The sequence below is a fragment of the Danio rerio genome, chromosome 12 (assembly GCF_052040795.2).
Source record: "Danio rerio strain M-AB ecotype USA chromosome 12, GRCz13ab, whole genome shotgun sequence".
In the NCBI taxonomy this organism is placed as follows: Eukaryota; Metazoa; Chordata; class Actinopteri; order Cypriniformes; family Danionidae; genus Danio; species Danio rerio.
Window position 1 is genome coordinate 11,633,627 of NC_141032.1, and position 18,568 is coordinate 11,652,194.

General features: G+C 35.3%; 2 protein-coding genes across 4 annotated transcripts in view; one reads left to right on the forward strand and one right to left on the reverse strand.

Annotated features, from left to right (window-relative positions):
* The window catches only part of get4 (guided entry of tail-anchored proteins factor 4), a 707,996-nt gene that overhangs the window by 290,303 nt on the left and 399,125 nt on the right, over positions 1–18,568 (reverse strand). The window lies entirely within an intron of this gene.
* Positions 1–18,568, forward strand: part of raraa (retinoic acid receptor, alpha a) — a 333,795-nt gene that overhangs the window by 168,821 nt on the left and 146,406 nt on the right. For all 3 annotated transcript variants that reach the window (XR_015503272.1, XM_087274661.1, XM_087274660.1), the window contains one exon: positions 9,338–9,821. Coding sequence is in view for 2 of the 3 variants with exons in the window: in XM_087274661.1 (XP_087130787.1) it covers positions 9,674–9,821 (148 nt within the window). In the remaining variant the exon portion in view is untranslated. The remainder of the gene's footprint in view (positions 1–9,337; positions 9,822–18,568) is intronic.

Here is an 18,568-nt window from a genome sequence, read left to right on the forward strand (position 1 = left end):
AGCCTAAAAACAGAACACTATCATTTTCTGTGCAGCTTTTTTATAAAGAAAAAACAACAACAAATATGTGTAATTATTTGCATAATTATATGACTGATTATTTAAATTATAGCACTGTTTAAAATCTATAATTTTAAGGATTTTATTTAACTTTTCACAATATTTATGTACAGTTCTCGAGTGAATATTATAAGCTGAAAAATATACAGAAAATCTACTGTACAATTACAGCAAACATATTTTGCTGTAAAAAAAATCCCATAAAACAATGGCCATTAAATTACAGAAATTTTATCGTAAAATATTGGACGTTAAATTACAGAAATGTCCTCTGTTTTTTTGGAATTACGTAATTTTATTTTTATTTAAGGTCTGTTATTTTACTGTGAATTTCTCTAATAGCGGCTGTTATTTTCAGTAAAATAACAACATTTTTTTGTATGTACTGTATTTGATGTGAACACAATTAAAAGGTGCAAATTAATATGCTTCAATGACATTCCACAATAATGAAACCAAAAGGAATAAAAAGTATATAATAACAACAATGAGATGAAGAATATTGATGAGGCAAATAGCACCAAATTGTTTTACATTTTACATACATTTTAGCTTACAGTAGTGGCTGGCATTATACTCTTATCTTTATGGGAGAAAAGAGAAAATCAGTTTAAAGAGAAACTCTTTGACCTTGCTGGAGCTTCAGGTGCACACATTTTTCTTTTCAATAATCACTGATTTGACATTGCAGCCTGATCATCTTCAAACTGAAAAAACTAAAATGATCCCAATCTGAGACTGACGCAGATCAATCGCTTAATTTAAATTACTTTATATTGTTATAATAATTTATAGTATTGTGTTAATGATCATCTGTGCGATGGGAAGTTCAATATACTGTATGATGGTAGTCAATGGTGAGCCTGAAGTGGTGGCACTAATTTCGAGTTATTGAAGGATTGATGAATAAAAATATTATTTTTATTCATGAAATGTGTTGGTTTTATTTGATATTTGAAGAAAACATTTCAAACTGATTGCAAAATTGTGAATGGTAATATATAATCTGGAGATGGAGGTGCTGATAGCTCCTAATTAATTTCATGATGCTGAATTTTGTCCAGAGCTGCTAAATTGATCCTGGTGTTGAATTTTCGGTCAGACCTTTTGAATCTGATTCATACATGCTAAATGTTGTCTAGTGTTGCTGAATTTGCCTCCATGCTGTTGAATTACATCTGATACTGATGAATTTATTCTAGAGTTGTTGAATTTCAGCCCATTCTCACTCCCAAGGCATTAAAACTGCAGCTTCTGTTCCAATTATTAAGCTCTAACATATAAAAGTGAACAGTCACAGAAATTTATTCTAAGCAGTGTTAAAGTGTTTTTAAAAAATCATCTCAAGGTTCTGTATTTCAAGTTGTCTCCCGGCAAGCATTTTTTTATAGATAAAAGACATCAAATTGCTAATTTAATCTTATATATTTTGTCTAAAACTATATTTATTTATAAAACAGTTTTGTCTGGTTCTTGAATCTGATTGACTGATAGCCGTGCAATATTGTCGTAATAACAGCACTCGTACAGCCTCCTCACCCTTCTTTAATACTCTGCCCATAGTGAGTGACAGCAGATAACTCACTAGTTTGACAAATATTGCAGCTGTTGGACAACATAATGTACTTTTGAGGCTTTTTAGTTGAGAATGTAATTGTTTAGACTGCAACTATGCAGGTATTTATAAGGATAGTGCTTATTTGAAATAATTATAATTTCGCAGATACAGCGCATCGCCATCCATCAGCCTGTCATACTGAGCACAAGATGACAATGGAATATATAAGAATATAAGCCCTTAGAGGAGAAAAACAGCATAATTTCTAACTACAGCTGCAAATCATTATTAACCTGGAAAGTGACATTTTAAGTCGATCTCTCTCTTTTGTATGTTGTAGTGCTGTATTTATACCATAGTAATTTTAGTGCAATGAGTGTGAGATGGGACTGTGTGAGTTGTGTGTATTTTGTGTATCCCACTCTTTGTACAACCCTCAGTTATTTTTTGGTTGGCCATTTGTTTGTTTCTAATGAGTCTCCTGTTTTCGTTACTGCAGACTAGTTCAGTTGAAAGAAAGAAAGAAAAAAAGAAAGAAAGAAAGAAAGAAAGAAAGAAAGAAAGAAAGAAAGACTTTCAGACTGTCTTTCCACAATTTTTTAATAATAATAATACATTTGTCAATGAAATAAATTAGTTGTATGCTGAATTGTAAACCTGTCACACTCTATATTAATATTAATTTGGTTAAGAGCTTATTAGAAAATAAATAAACTGAATGTGTATATTACATAGAGCATGAACTTATACATTGTGAATACACTTTTAATGTGTGATGAGAACTTTTAAAGTATTTTTAAAAATGTGTGTGGTGGTGGAAATTACAACAGTTTTTTCAATTTCAATGAAAAATCAATTTCAACAGTTTATTGTGAATAAATGAATAAAAAAAAAAAAACGATTTTTCACCAATTAGCTTTGATTTGATACTAGCCTTACATGTATACAAAACACTCTTATTTACCCTTATTTTGTTTCGTTTTTAAAAACATCTTAGAAGCTACAACATGTTTGGAAATTATGCAGAATAAATGTATTTACTTATCAAGCAATATTTATCTTGGTTGAGTGTTGTTGATAAAAATTTTAATTCCCTCCATCTTGAACATGTTCTCAGATTTCACTATTCATTTTCATAGAAACCACCTAAATAATGTTTTACACAAACTTTTTAAAGGGACATTACAGTGTTGTGGTGGAAATAACACTGATACTATGCGACAGCTATGTTTTGTACTAAAAAAATAAAATTTATAATAGTCTCACATTAATAACTATAAAATATTTCAGCTATTTCACTAGTGCTTAATTAAGATACAGAAATAGATACCAGATAAATAATATTTTAAAACTCTGGGTGTGCGACAACAGTGAAAACAGTGATTTTGACACCTAAAAGGAGGTTGAACAATATGAAAAAAATGTATAGAAAGGAAGTAATTTTTTAAAGTAGTTTTATTGTTAGTTTGACAAAGAAAGAGAAATTTAATCAAAATTATATATATTTTTGGATATATGATCAAAGGACATAAAAGTGCCGTAGTTGAAGAATTACCCTTATATTTTCAGTACTCCAGGCATATCAACAATGACTATTAGTTGTAGAAAACTTTTCCCGAATTGTTGCTTCAGCAGGTGGTTTCAATCTCCTGAAATAAACTTTATTTTAAAGGACTTGACCTTTTTTTATTTTCCTTGAAGAACATTAAACTTTTGAGCATAATGTGGGCTTGTTTGTGCTTCAATTTTTGAGACCTTGGGAGTGAGAAGGGGTTCTGAATTCGGTATTGTTTACCTGGATAATACAGTTGTAAATGATTTATTCAGAGAGAGAGAGAGAGAGAGGGTTGTTGAATAAGGCTGTCTTTAGAGTATCAATACCAAGGCTCTCTCTAGACTGCTAGTGATCGACGCGCACACATCACAGAGCATGTGGAGTGTATTTCTGCAGGTGCTTGCTCACTGGCATTTCACATAATTAAAGCTTGACCTTTCTAATAGATGCACAAATGTCAGGGGGTCCTTCTCATCTGACAAGCAGGAGTGCCTAGATGGCGGTGTGTGTGTGTGTGTGCGTGTGTGTGTGTGTGTGTGCGTGTGTGTGTGTGTGCGTGTGTGTGTGTGTGTGTGTGTGTGTGTGTGTGTGTGTGTCTGTGCAGGCGTGCGGGTGTGTGTGGAAAATCTTGGGAGAGTAATGTGATTTTACACTTCTCTATATTTGCACTTCCTGTCTCATTGGCGCATCTAGTGATTATAATAACAAGCACAAACACAGCACTGCTGGAGTGCAGAAACATGTGAAATCTATATAAAGCCTGTGTATTTGATCCTAAATTCCTGATATGATATTTCTCCAGAATTCTGGCTTGGTGCTAAACATAGCTCACAGATTGATCGTTTGTGTGTGTAAAGACTGCGTCCTTGGCTCTGGTCTGAAAAGCTTCAGCAGTGCCCAAATGAATGAAGTACAAGTTCACATATAACTGTGTTTACATGTGGTGTGTGAGTGCGCAGTTCCCCATAGACACAATTTGGAAGCTTTTACAATCTCAAGGCCTGTCAGTGTTATTTTAATTATGTTTTATACTGGCTTGCATCACTTGAATCAACTTACATCAGTTCGACATGCTCCTTTATTTACACAAATAAAGCTTGCTTTTTTCTCATTCAGAAAAAAAAAAACTAGAGGACCAGAACTAACTGCTGTGTAAATGTAAATATTATTATAAATGTGAATTTTTAATGAACTAATTAACTGATAAAAATTAAAGAATTGTATGATTAAATCATTTATTCATTTTCTTTTTGGCTTAACCCTCTACCGCACGCAATATGATTAACCTGTAAAAAATATATATATTTGACTGTTTTTCTTTTCTTAAAATGGCTTAACTTGAAGTGCTGTAAAAAAAAAATTGGAAAAAAAAAATTTTTTTTTAAGGTGCTTTATGATATGTTACCATATGGCAACAATGTCCAACAGTGGATCTAACTTAGAAAATTCAAATTTAAAACTTTCCTTATAATTAATCTTTTTTTTTGTTGTTGTTTGAAATAATTTATTTGGTGTTGCAGTATTATGAGGTTTAACTCAGAACTTTTAAATGACACCTTATACATACTTTAACACAACTCATTTTAAAACAGCTTTCATTTATTCTATTGTTTTTTGCTGAATATTATTGAAAACAATCATAATATTGTATTATCATGTATACAACATACAGTGAGTAAATATTTTCTCCAGTAAATATTGTAACAAATAAATAACAAGTCTAGTATACCCAGATGCATCCGAATAATGTAGCTACTAGCTAGCAATATTTATAGATATTATACTATATACTGTACTACGCCTGTCTTATCTGCCTCTGAGCAAACTTACCTGAACTGTCTTTATAAAATGTCCAGTCTGCATTCTTCTTATGGTCACTAAAACCCATCTCACCCTCACTTTCATCTGCAGGAAGAGTCAGTTCTGTCTTTTTCTTCTTTAAATTACCATAGAACATGTTGGTGCTCGCTAATACACTGATCCCTGTATTGATATCTATTCAATAGTAGTATTGTCATTAAAACTAGATTTTATCCTTAATGCGAATGCCATTAACTTTGACTACTCAACCTTATATTACTAGCATTCATGTTGTTATTGTTACAACTTAAAAGTTGACAGCTGACGTTGCTAGCTAGCTAAACCATTGCAATATTGCATGTTCCACTATTGCACCGTGTTGCTATTTGGTAACACATACATTGGATCGGTTTACAAAAAACTAATTTGATTTAAAAAAATTGTGTTGTGAATATGTCTTACTTGAGGTGATGTTTCAGATTTTTTCATGGATCTGACATAATTTGATGCTTTGTTTTATTGATGTTTACATTTGCATTTACCAACTAATCACAATAAACGCCAGTCTGTCAGAAATCGCACTACAGAAAAACACTGCACGTCATGTGACTTAACCAAAGCACATCATTGGCTACTCTAAGGTCTTCTCTTTCCAACAAAAAAATAATATGTTGGTCTTAAACAGTGGCAGGAAAATGAACACGAGTATCATGTTACCATTTGGTTACGCCATGCAGTAGAGAATTAATCCCTTTATTAATCTGTAGTCGCCACAGTGTAATGAATCGCCAACTTATCCAGCATATGTTTTACATAGTGGATGTCCTTCCAGCCGCAACCCATCACTGGTAAACATTCACACACGTGTGTGTGTGTGTGTGTGTGTGTGTGTGTGTGTGTGTGTGTGTGTGTGTGTGTGTGTGTGTGTGTATGTGTGTGTGTGTTTTATGACAATTGGTTAAATTGTACTTAAAATACTTAAAGTTGGGAGGAATTGTATATATAATGCTGTATTGGTAATTATAAGTTTTCTAAATTTGGCTAGAGGTAAAATCTCATTCTTAGTATTGCACAACAGGTATATGGTCACATTTTGTGTGTAATTGCACATAAGTGGACATTGAGTTAAAAAAAAAATTGCGGTGGCTTGAGGTTAAATGTTCTTTCAGATTGATGAAATATCAACGACCACGCCTGGCCAAAAACAAAAAAAGGAACAGATGACTTACTGTCATTTGGCCAAGTTGTGTGAGACTGGCGTAAACGCTTATGAAATGATGTGGTGTGCTGTAGAGAAATGTTCTTGCTTATCGCCACTGCAACACTTGACGCATCATTCAGCACATTGACGACATCACACATTGAATAACATAACCAATTGGGATGATGTTCAATTTCTGTCAAATACATTTATTTAATATCTGGTAGGGTGTTTGTACATGCACTGTACACTACCTGACAAAAGTCTTGTCATCGATTCTGTATGATCAACAAATAATAACTTGACTTCTTGATCATTTGGAAAAGTGGAAGAAGGTAGATTTTTCAGTGGATCACCTGTTGAACTGCATCCCAATCATCACACATACTGCAGAAGACCTATTGAACTCAGCTTGGACCAAAGATTCTAACAGAAATCAGTCAAGTTTGATGAAGGAAAAATCATGGTTTAGGGATACATTTAGTATGGGGGTATGTAAGATATCTGCAGAGTGTATGGCAACATCAACAGCCTGAGGTATCAAGACATTTGTGCTTCCCATAACATTACAGACCACAGGAGAGGGCAAATTTTTCAGCAAGAAACTATCCTGACAAGTTCCTGAAAGCAAAGAAGGTCAAAGTGCTCCAGGATTGCCCTGCCCAGTAACCAGACATGAGTATGTTTTGAGCATGTCTGGGGTAAGATGAAGGAGGAGGCATTGAAGATTAATTCAAAGAATCTTGATGAACTCTGGGAGTCCTGCAAAAACGCTTTCTTTGCCATTCCAGATGTATGGCAGAGATGTATGGATGCAGTTGTCCAAGCTTAAGGGAGTCATACACAATATTATTTTTTTTTCCACTGCACCATGACTTTATATTTTATACTTTTGTCTAAGCAAACTTACTGTCTTAAATAAATAATTAAAAATCAAGGCATGGTCATATTTTATTTTGGTAAAATAAGCCTAATCTAGAGGCCTTTGCCTTTCATATAAGCCACTTTTGATACCAATTGATCAACTAGAAGTCAAGTTATTATTTGTGGTTCCTAAAACATGGGGACGCGACAAAACGTTTGTCAGGTAGTGTATACAGTATGTATGCATACATCTAAAAACATGTGTGAACATGTTTTGTAACATTTTAAATTTTGGACTGTTTTAGTTTTTGTGTTACTGTAAAATAGGTGTTTAGATTCAGGGTTAGGATTAAGATATGTAAAAGTGTGAATACATATTTTTCTTTTAAGAGGGAGCTATTATGTCCCATTTTACAAGATCTAAACTAAGGGCTCTATTTTGACGATCCATGTCCAAAGTGCAGTGTGCAAAAGCAATAAGGGCGTGTCAGAGTCCACTTTTGCCATTTTAAGGAAGGAAAAATCCGCTTTGTGCCATGGCGCATGGTCTAACAGGGTTGAGCTTATTCTCTTAATGAGTTATTGGTGTTTTTGAGAATAAAACAATCAGAGTCTCAACTCCCATTCCCTCTAAGAGTTGAGTCGCCCCATAGTGCATTTGCTATTTAAATGGCGGACTTTGTAAGTGGAAAAACTGAACGCTTCACTAGAGAGAAAACAGTTAAACAGAGATGCACAGACATCCATTAGCCTACATAATTAATTTCATTTAATAAGCACAAAGATTTGTTTCAAAGCTATTTCTAAATTCAGTTCTAATTTCCAGCAAATTAATAAATGTACAATAATAACGGAGTGTGTTCAAAAAACAGTTATTTCCTAACACACATGCTATGCCCCATATGATCTAAAACCTGACAGGTGGGCAAATCTAAGCTTGTTTTTAATAAAACAAATATAAATATTCATATAACATATAATACTACTACTACTAATAACATTATACAAAAGCAAATGAATAAACTGAAAAAGCCCCCTGAGATGTAGAAGGCAGGGAGGTGGTGTTTTTTATACTTTATGCAGGCTAAACTATAATCATTTTTGTAATATGTTAATCCTTTAATTCTTTTTCATTTGTAAAGGTAGTTGGGTATTGCTGTACACCCTGTTTGTATTAGGCAATATCTAACAGAGGCGCACAACTAATGCGATCTGCGCAGGAATTTAGATCATTGGTCTATTGTGCAGTCTATTATAGTTCCTCAAAATAGCAACGTGCCAGCAATGCACCTTAACACGCCTCCTTTTTTAGACCTGAATGCCTATGGGCGCACATATTAGCGCAAATGCATTTGCTATTTAAACAGCGTGCTGCAAAACATCTTATGCTCCGAGCTGAAACTAGCAAACAACAATTGCGTCGCACCTTGGGCTGCATTGCCTTGCGCCACATTGCACCATGTGTATGCTAGGGCTTTAAGTCTCTGATGTCCCTATGGGTGTGTATGTGGTTTTAGCTCATCATACCCCACGAATAATGCTTTATAACTGCCACTTTTAGGATTTTATACTAATTGTGCCATTTTAGTGACTGTCGCTTTAAATTCAAATGAGATTGTGCTCCTTAATGTCTATGGCTGTGTCTGAAACCGCCTACTCCTCAGTAGGTACTGCATTTAATTTTAAATGTATTATTCGGCCATTAGAAAAGTACGTTCTATACAATATAAACGTGAAAAGTATGAATGGCATACAATCGCATACTGATTTTAGCGTACTATATAGTATGGAAGTGTGGACGCAGCATATGTGTCAGTATTGTGGCAGATTCAAAACAAATGAGAAAGAGGACATCACTAATGGGTGGAACTTTCCCCCTCTAAAGACTTGTTCATAGTTCAAAGGGATAATGTCAATCAAAGTGTTTCTGCAGACTTTTTATAAAGTTTGATAATAAAAAAACAAAGTGTTAACATTTTTTTGACATTTAGAAGCTTGTTATATTCACAGACTTTTGACACACAACTGTGTTTAAACCTCTCATAAAAAAAGTTTTTTTTTTTTGCATAGTGACTAACTATAACAAACTAAATTTATCTAAGTAACAAACAAAACAATTGTCATAGAGCAGCAGAAAATAAGTTGTTTGTAGCAAATACTGATTTAAATTGTGTATTTGCTACATTTATGGTTGTTATTTATTTTTAATTTTTTTTTAACTGTGAAGAAAACATTTTGGAACACCCCACAAGACTGAATAAATAATGACTTTATCTCATTTTCTCTATTTAACCTGCAGGAATATTAAAGGAAAAACCAAATGGAGGACATCATGTCAGAACGCAAATCCCCGCCGTTGGATTCACTAAACACAATCAAATCTTTTCGGAAGTTAACCTGTGTGAAATGGAAATAAAACCCAACAGAAAACCCATGAACAGCAAAGAAGAGCAACTCCTCCATTCATCGGTCTAGACTCCCCCATTGTTTCTCTATCTACCGGCATCACATTAAATAAGCATCACCTAGTCTTTTCTCTGGGCGGCCTTATGGATGAATAACCCTTGCATATCACCCACGTCGAGTGTCGTTTTGGATTCTTCTGTTTGACGGTGGGCGAACTGTAGAGGTGGCCATGTCTGGTAAGGGCAACCCCAGCCCACACCTCAATGGCTTCCCAATGGCCCACTTTTCCTATTTCTTCCCGCACATGCTGGGGGGGCTTTCTCCACCTTCACTTCCCACTCTGCCCCTCAGTGGATACAGCACACCTTCGCCAGCCAGTGAGTATGACATCCAGCCCTTTAAGATCTTCTGCACAATGAAGTGAAATTGATTTTGATGTGTTGGGATTGCATTTTGTGTCGAGCATTGAGATAAACTGTGTCATCCTTCTTTTTTTGGTCATCCTTTAGTTTAGAGTGCATCACAAAAAGCTTTTAAATGACATTCTGGGCAGTTTTCCATTCATGTTTGTACACTTTCCTCTTCTTTTTCACAAATTGCTGTTTCCCTTGTGTTCACAGTACATTTGTTTGCTTGGCAGTGTTGGTCTTGGAACCTGTGGACCTTAGAGCAATTTGTGCTCATGGTTGGGTCTGTTCTTGAGTGCTGGAACATTGCGATTTTTTTATGCTCTATGGTGAATCGCGTGTCCTGATCTGCAGTGCACTGGGCCATAATTACCATAGGATTGTTGTACAACAGAAAAGTGGGCATATGGTCATTTCAGCGCAGAACTTGGGCTTTATAAATATGGTTGTGAGTAAAAGCTATAATCAAATATCACAGCTTTTGTCACAGCACATGTAGGCTAGTTTTTTCAGTTAGCATTCAGATTTATTTTACCCGTTTTGATGTCTTTAATTAACTTTAAGCAAGTTAATTAAGATTATGTTTTAGATGTTTGTCTTTAGTTTCAACATGCTGTATTAGAGCTGTAAAAAAAAATTTTGCCATAAAAGTTAGGCCTGATAGGGTCTGAGACAGACAGAATTTGGCCTGAGCTAGACAAGTACATTTTGATTGACAGCTTCTTAAAAAGACTGAACCCGTTTATAGCCCAACATTACTCAAATGTGCACATGCACACAACTCTTTTGCCTTTTTTCATGAACGAGTCATTTTTGTGTTTTTTTATGTGTTTATATGTGTGTTATTTATTAATGACCAACACACGCTTTAGGCCACTTAGAAGTTGGAACAGTGAAATCAAATAAGTCCTCTGTAATATCGTAACATCTCAGCACTCTCAATAGGCCTAGGTACATCTTTAAATTGGCCAATATACCAATAAAAATAAGTCTTTCTTAACAAGTTAAATAAAATAAATGATAAATTATGACAGGTATTAGGCAATAATTTAATTAAGATAAAGGCTCTGTGGGATTTGTTTCTCCTCTTCTGTTCACAATCTGGCATTAAGGTGATGGTAAAGTTAAATATTTAAAGAATAATGCCAACATTAGCCCATATAGGCATACTCTGTCTACATTATGATTTTATGGTTTAATTACTATTTAGTTATAATTTGAAAATCCTTTACTCACCAAGATTTTTGTGGAGGAACATTATTGAATTCACTGTAAATGGATTTAGCGCAGTTCTGCGCTCACTGAGCAACACTGAACACCCTTTCACTGTTGCTGCTACTGGCCTGGATGCATACTGTTCTGGCTAATTTTGCAAGTTTTGTGTTAGATTGTTTGTTCATCTTCCACCAGCCAGGAACATCTATTTCATTTTCCATGACACCGATTTCAATGTAGCGAGTGACCTTGTCATCATCATCATCATCCCTGTCAGCTTACTGTACATCACTGTTTAACGCTTTACTGTAATACGCAAGCCCGGCCCGACCCCATCTAAAGCGATAGTAATTAAGCCTGAACCCATCGGGTTCGGGCAAAGATGTTCAGCCCTATGCTGTATGTAAGTGTTTTACTCTTCTAAAGCATAAAATAGCATGATATGTTTGCATATATTTAAGAAACATGGTAAGTGAACATATTTGTTTTTCTGAAAAACAGTGCTAAAGTCAGGTATTCTCCTTTGAATTCTCCTGGTTGCCTTGGTGGAAAATGCAAACTTTGCACGATCACAGCAGAGCCCTTTAAAATGAGACGCAGATTCAGAGGCCTCTATTTTAACGATCTAAGCACAAAGTCTAAAGCACATAAAGCAAAAGCATTAGGGACATGTGCAAATCTACTTTTGCAATTTTAAAGACAGAAAAATTTGCTTTGAGCCCGTGCGCGTTATCTAAATACATAAGTGAAAAAACGAAATGCTTCACTAGCAAGAAAACAGCTCAACAGACCATCTGCACGAGGATAAAGAATAAGCTTCCTCCATTTGGCCTCTTTACTTTCTCTTTACCTTACTTTTACTCTTTACTCCTTTACTTTCATGGAGTAAGGAAATTACTCCTACATATTTCATTTTGTATTTTTGTTTGTTAGCGCAAATATTCATTTTGTTTCAAAACTATTTCTAAATTCAGTTCTAATTCCCAGCAAACGAATAAATGAACAATAATAACGAAGTGCGGTCAAAAACCGTTGCTATATCCAAACACCCAAGATATTCTTATGCTCAATATAGTAACGCATCTGTCTCCAAAACCCGACAGACTTTCATCACTTTCATTAGGCCAGCATTTCTCAATTCCAGTCCTTGTGTCCCACCGTTCAGCACATTTTGTATATTTCTCTTTTTACATCAGACGTTTGTTCTAATTCATCATTAAATTAACTCTACGGGATATTCTGAAAGATTTTATTTTGAAGGGGGAATGATTATGTGTTTGATTCAGAGTGCATTTTGGCTTGTGATATGTGAGTTAATATTATATCCCACTTCAAGCATCGCTAGTAAGAAATTGCAGGCAAAAGCAATGAAGGAGAAGGGACTGTTGGACTGCGTGGGGATCAGTGTGTCAGTTGGTCATCTAAATCAGCTTTGTTAAATAAGAGAGACATGCAAATTTTTCAGATCAGCGGGGTGGAAGGGATGGGATTGTGAAATGCTGCATTAGGCTAATCCAGTTTCATTAACAGTGAAAAATAGACTTTACAGATGTGAAAAATAAAAGTGCAAAGTGCAGTACGCTGGAGATAGTGTGGCTCTAATGAAGCAAACCATGCACATATATTCTAGAAATGTTTAATAATTCAATTATATTGCCAAAAAAAAAATAAAAATCCTAAGTGCTTAAAGAATTTATTCCATATGCCCATTCAATTTCATTTCTCAACTTTATATTTAGCCCTCACGAATCCAATGTTAAAAGAAAAATCTGATAAAAAGTTAATGAGAATTTTGCTCATACCCTGTAGAAAGGCAGTAACCAGAAAATGCTTACAGTTCGACATACCTCAAATTAATGACTGGTTTGAAATCGTTTTTGAAATCTACAAGATGGAGAGGACAATGAATTTTAGATTACAGTCTGAGGAATTTAATGAGAGGGAGGAAATGGGTAGAATATATTCTTCTAGTAAGGCCAGACTTAATATAGAGCAGTGGTTCTCAAACTGTGGTACGTGTACCACTAGTGGTACGCGGGGTTCCTTCTAGTGGTACTCGGAGGAATGAAATATGTCATGTACATGCCAAATATATTTCAAAATTTATCAAAAATTATTTATATAATATGCCATACATGACATTTAGCCTATATTTCTGAGTTTATCTGCCATTTTTTTTTAAACTGTGCAGAGTTGTAGCTGCTTTACTGGGCCTACTACGCTACTGTATTTCAATACTGCTCATTTTGGTGGTACTTGGAGAGAATTTTTTTCTGAGGTGGTACTTGATGAAAAAAGTTTGAGAACCACTGATATAGAGTATAGAATAGTTAGAAAGATGAGAATTAATTTCATGAAAGTTAATTCCTTCATTCATTATTTCAGGTGCAACCCAGTTCTGGGAAACATCCATACACACTGATTCACACATACACTACGGCCAATTTAGTTTAATCAGTTCACCGTTACCACATGTCTTTGGACTGTGGGGGAAACCGGAGCTCCCGGAGGAAACCCATGCCAACCCGGGGAGAACAAACTCCACACAGAAATGTCAACTTACACAACTGGGACTTGAACCAGCAACCTTCTTGCTGTGAGGTGACAGTGCTAACCATTGAGTCACTATGTCGCCATGCAAGTTCATAAAAGGAAAAAAAGTTTCAAGATCAGTAAAACAAAAATACCTACATAGTAAATTTGAACACCTTATGTGTCAAAAGTGCCATTTTCACAGTTTTATCTGTTTATAGTTTAAAAAAATTTATTGGGTACCACATTATGAGCTAAGAAACAAACACAACTGGATTATGTAGGTGGATTATCAGATTCTACTTTGTTTACATACACAAGTGATTTTATTATTATTGTAGTTTAATACGTCATTAGTTGGCTTTAGATGGGGTCTTAGGATTTGTTCATATTTGTCAAGTTGGTTAGATTATAATAGTCTTTAACAGTTTGAGTGTCACAGAAGGATGGCGTCAAACCCCAGGTGAGTTTTCTTGCATGTCTGTGTTTGCCATGTATTTATTGTAGTTCACTCTGACATTATGACAACTGAGATCTTACAGTGTGACATAGAGATTTTTAAGGCTTGGTTATGTTTATAAGATGCAAAGCAATGTGTGCTTCATTGGTAGAAAATCATGTCATCTTTTCATATACCTTACTTTGATTATATACAGCTATTTAGCTTACAATGAAAACAACAACGTCATATTTCCTAGTTTCTCTGAAAGTCCCTCCCTCAAGAGGCTCTGATTGGTTAGCTAACATAATGTTCTGTAATTTGCGGATTGGCTCCACGTCACCAGGAAAAGCGCCAAGCCTCTACTAGCATGCACTTTTTGGCTGTGTAAACACTGTCAGTCAGATTAGCTGTTAGCCATATCAGTTTGAGCTGAGATAAAAAGTGAAAAGGACACAGCTAAACCTCATGCCTGCTCTCTAAAATCAAATCTGACAAGTGTCGTTCACATATATTTGGAATAAACATGTGTAAGTAATATGAAACATTCAAATACAGTATCTTTTGAGAGTTTGTTATTCAAGATGTATAACATGGAGAAAATGACTGCATGGTTACAGGGGTTTGCCAAACAGCATTTCCCATTGTTTACATCCTTGTTTACGTCCTCGCTACAACACAACAATAACACCAGAAACTGTGCATGTAATTGATCAATTTTGACAAATAAAATTACCTTCTATTATGGTTGGAGGAGTTTTTAGCCGAAATCAGCTCTGAACTGGGAGAGATTTTGGAAGCTATCCTTTGTCAAATGCTAGAGCTATATATATATATATATATATATATATATATATATATATATATATATATATATATATATATATATATATATATATATATATATATAGTTCTCTGGAACATAATTAAAAGTAAATTGTTAGCACTTCTCTCTTTGTGTAATGTCCTTTGGAAGCCCTAATACAGAAACCGGACTAGCTCTGTAGAAATTTACCCTTTCTTTTAGCTTTCTCTGCTATAAAATAACAGCGCCTCTAGCCGTGCTCCTTTGCTGAGTGGTGAATGGTGTATGCGCGTGGTGAATGCGCATAACCTGAATGCGCATAACCTGAAGCATTTGTGATTTTACTAATCCAGATGTATTTTTTTATTTAAGTTCATTCGCTGTAAGCTTTGCTAAGCTAACTCTGTAAAAGCCAATGTCTTGTATTATATTTATTATATTCAGAGATGTTGTTTATGTTCACACATCAACTAAAGTATAAAATATGATATCGTAGTGGACCACCCCTTGAAAAAAAGTTCAGAGAGTGCAAATTAACGTCAATTTAAAAATTTTCAAGTGAACTGTCCCTTTTAGCAGATTGTGTGCTAACAAACATGCAGAGCTGTGAGCTGCTGCTGTGATCTAGACTTAAGATCTATGACGCTTAATTGAAAACTGCAGGCTCAGAACTGGAGCTGGAATGATTTGAATGATGTGAATTATTGAATATCTGGGCCATGATTCTCGCACTGACGGCTCTTCAGAAGAAACAGAAGTGCGATACAAATCACTTCCTCTTTCAGTCGAAAGTGTGTGTATATGAGGCTGTCATGGCAAATGATGTTATGTGCCGTGTTTACTAAGAGAGGAGCTTCCTTCCCTTTCACAGAACAAACATTTCCTGCCTGTAAACAGCAGAGAGTCGGAGTGCAGGACACATGCTTTTCCTGTGCGCACACTACACTTCTCTTTCACACATACACATCCCTCTTATTAACTACTATGTGTTACTTTATATCTGCTAATAGATCCTTTTACCATGCTAATTTCGAAGATTAAACAGTATATTTAAAGAGCTGTTCACTCATCTCTTACCACTCTGTGATCTCTTTTTTGGACTCAGTTTATATGTCTTTGTAAGCTTTATAAAAGTGTCTTCATCAACCATTTAAATGTATCACTTGATATAATATATTCTAATGTACGCTGTGCATGCATGTTTCTGTTTACATATAATAACTGCATAAAATTATCATTCATTTCTTAGTAGTTACTTTAGTTAGTAAAATCATTCATTCATTATTTTTTGGGGGGGGCTTAGTCCCTTTATTAGTCAGGGCTCGCCACAGTGGAATGAACCGCCAACTTATCCAGCATAAATTTTACGCAGTGGATGTCCTTCTGGCTGCAACCCATCACTGGAACACACCCATACACTCTCATTTACACACATACGCTACGGACAATTTAGCTAACTCAATTCACCTATATACCACATGAGTTTGGACTGTGGGAGAAACTGAACAGCCAGAGAAAACCCATGCAAACACGGAGAGAACATGCAAACTCCACACAGAAATGTCAGCTGACCCACCTAAGGCTCGAACCAGCAACCTTCTTGCTGTGAGGTGATAGTGCTACCCACTAAAATAAATAAAGTTTCAGTAATTTATTTGTGCAATTATCCACCTCTATTCAAACCACTATTCGTGCCTCTAACCCATATCCCACCTCAATATCAGTAATTTTAAGTGAAGTTGTCAAGCAATATCTAAGTGTGAACTCTTGAATTTTAATTTAGAGAGCTAAATAGCTAAGGTGATCTAATAAAAAACTTGAATCTATATTATGTTTATGTATTTGTTTAAACAAATTAAATAATGCTCACTCACTTTCATTGGGCTTATTACCTGTTTTATTAGGAGTTGCCACAGTGCAATAAAGAAAATGTTACGCTTCCGGCTGAGTAAACGCAGGCACGTTTTGGCTGCCGCTGCTCACCGTGATCACTCATTTTAAATTATTTTATCTAAAAAGTTTTATCTGAATATTTTATTTGGAATTCGTTTGAAACCATTTCATCTGAAATCATCTAAAATCCATCTGAAATCTCATCTGAAACCTGAAATCTCATCTGAAAAATCTGTGAACTCTGTGACTGCTGTTTGGCACATTGCGCAGTGGATGATTGACGTGGACGTTTGCTGACGGACATACTGACATCTTGTCTGGCTTACAGGATTCCAACATGTGGCTGTTTAGGTTGCTCCTGTGGATTATCCTTTGCTCTGCTGTGATAAGTGTCGCTCCTCGTCTGATGTACTCAGCGGACAAAAGGGGACCTTTACAAACTTAGACCCGCAACTTTGCAACCTCCGTTATCACTTATCAATCAACCGGACCTTACCCGCTGGCCGACACTGAAATACATACATCGGGATCTCGAAAGCTCCCCCTTGGAAAAGGGAGGAAAACTAGGAGATGGGGTGGATAGGGGGATTTTTTCAAAACGAAGATAGAGCAATAGGGAGAAAATTATCCATATATTGTAAACTAGGATCACTCTGATCGGATTGTTACTGATTACAGATGAGCAGCCAGTCATGCTCAGTCATACCAAGTGCTCCTCTCGAAATAAGTTTATGAAATTTCACTTAATTCTGTCTTTTTGGTCTTATACAAGACTGCCTAGAGTCACCAGAGGGTGTGTTAACTATGACCTGATTTCTATGCTGCCCAGGCCAGATTACATGTCTACTATTTGTTTTATGCTTTTTAATGCTTGATCTCTCAGCAATAAAACATTTTACATCCATGAACTCATTGAGGACCAAAGTATAGACTTTCTGTGTCTTATTGAGACGTGGCATCTTGTCTTATTGAATAAAAATATTTCCAAAATGTGCATAAAAATAGTTGGATGGTAACTTAGCTTTTGACTTTAGACCTGCTTTTAGTTGGTCAAAGGTGCGGTCTATATCAGTTGCTCCAAAATAGCAATGCACCAACAATGCACCTCAACACATGAGTGCACAATGTGGTGCAAATGCATTTGATCTGTAAACAATGTGGTTCAAAGTGTGAAAATGATCGCTGCGCCTGTCAGAAAATAGCCACAAATCATATGAGCCCTATAAGATTTTCATATTAAGAATTACATATAAATGTGAAAACTGTATATTACTGCTGTAGTATACATACAGTACATCTCACTGTGAAAACCATATTTAAGAGAGCATTGAAGTTTGTTGAAGCCTAATACTTCTTGGCTGTAATGTAAATTACTGCTAGAAATGTGCTGTTTTTGGTTGGAGTTTTCTATGTGTCAACAACGATGTGCAAATGGTGGGGTGGTTGTGGGGAATGTGGTCACCTGGAGGTATTTCTGTGTTTGTTTTAGTGGAGCAGGTGTTTTTTCTCGGTCTTGGTGGTCCTGTTGAGAGGGGGTCCATGTGGGTGGTTGAAACTAGACTAAACGTGAATAGGAACTTTAACACACACAGCCATGACAGTTTATTAATATTGAGAAGCTCGAGCCTGTCAAAGTTGCTCTCATGTGTTTTGTTGTTCTTTTTATTTATTTAAGTGCCTGTTATTGGGTTGTGTCATGCTTTTGCATACCTGTAAAAAAAACTATTTAGCTTTTTTTGTTTATTTTATTATTATTATTTTTAATATATTTTTGCAACAGTCTGTGAATGGAAAGACCGTCTTGATGTTTCTTTTATTAACAAGTGCAGGAAC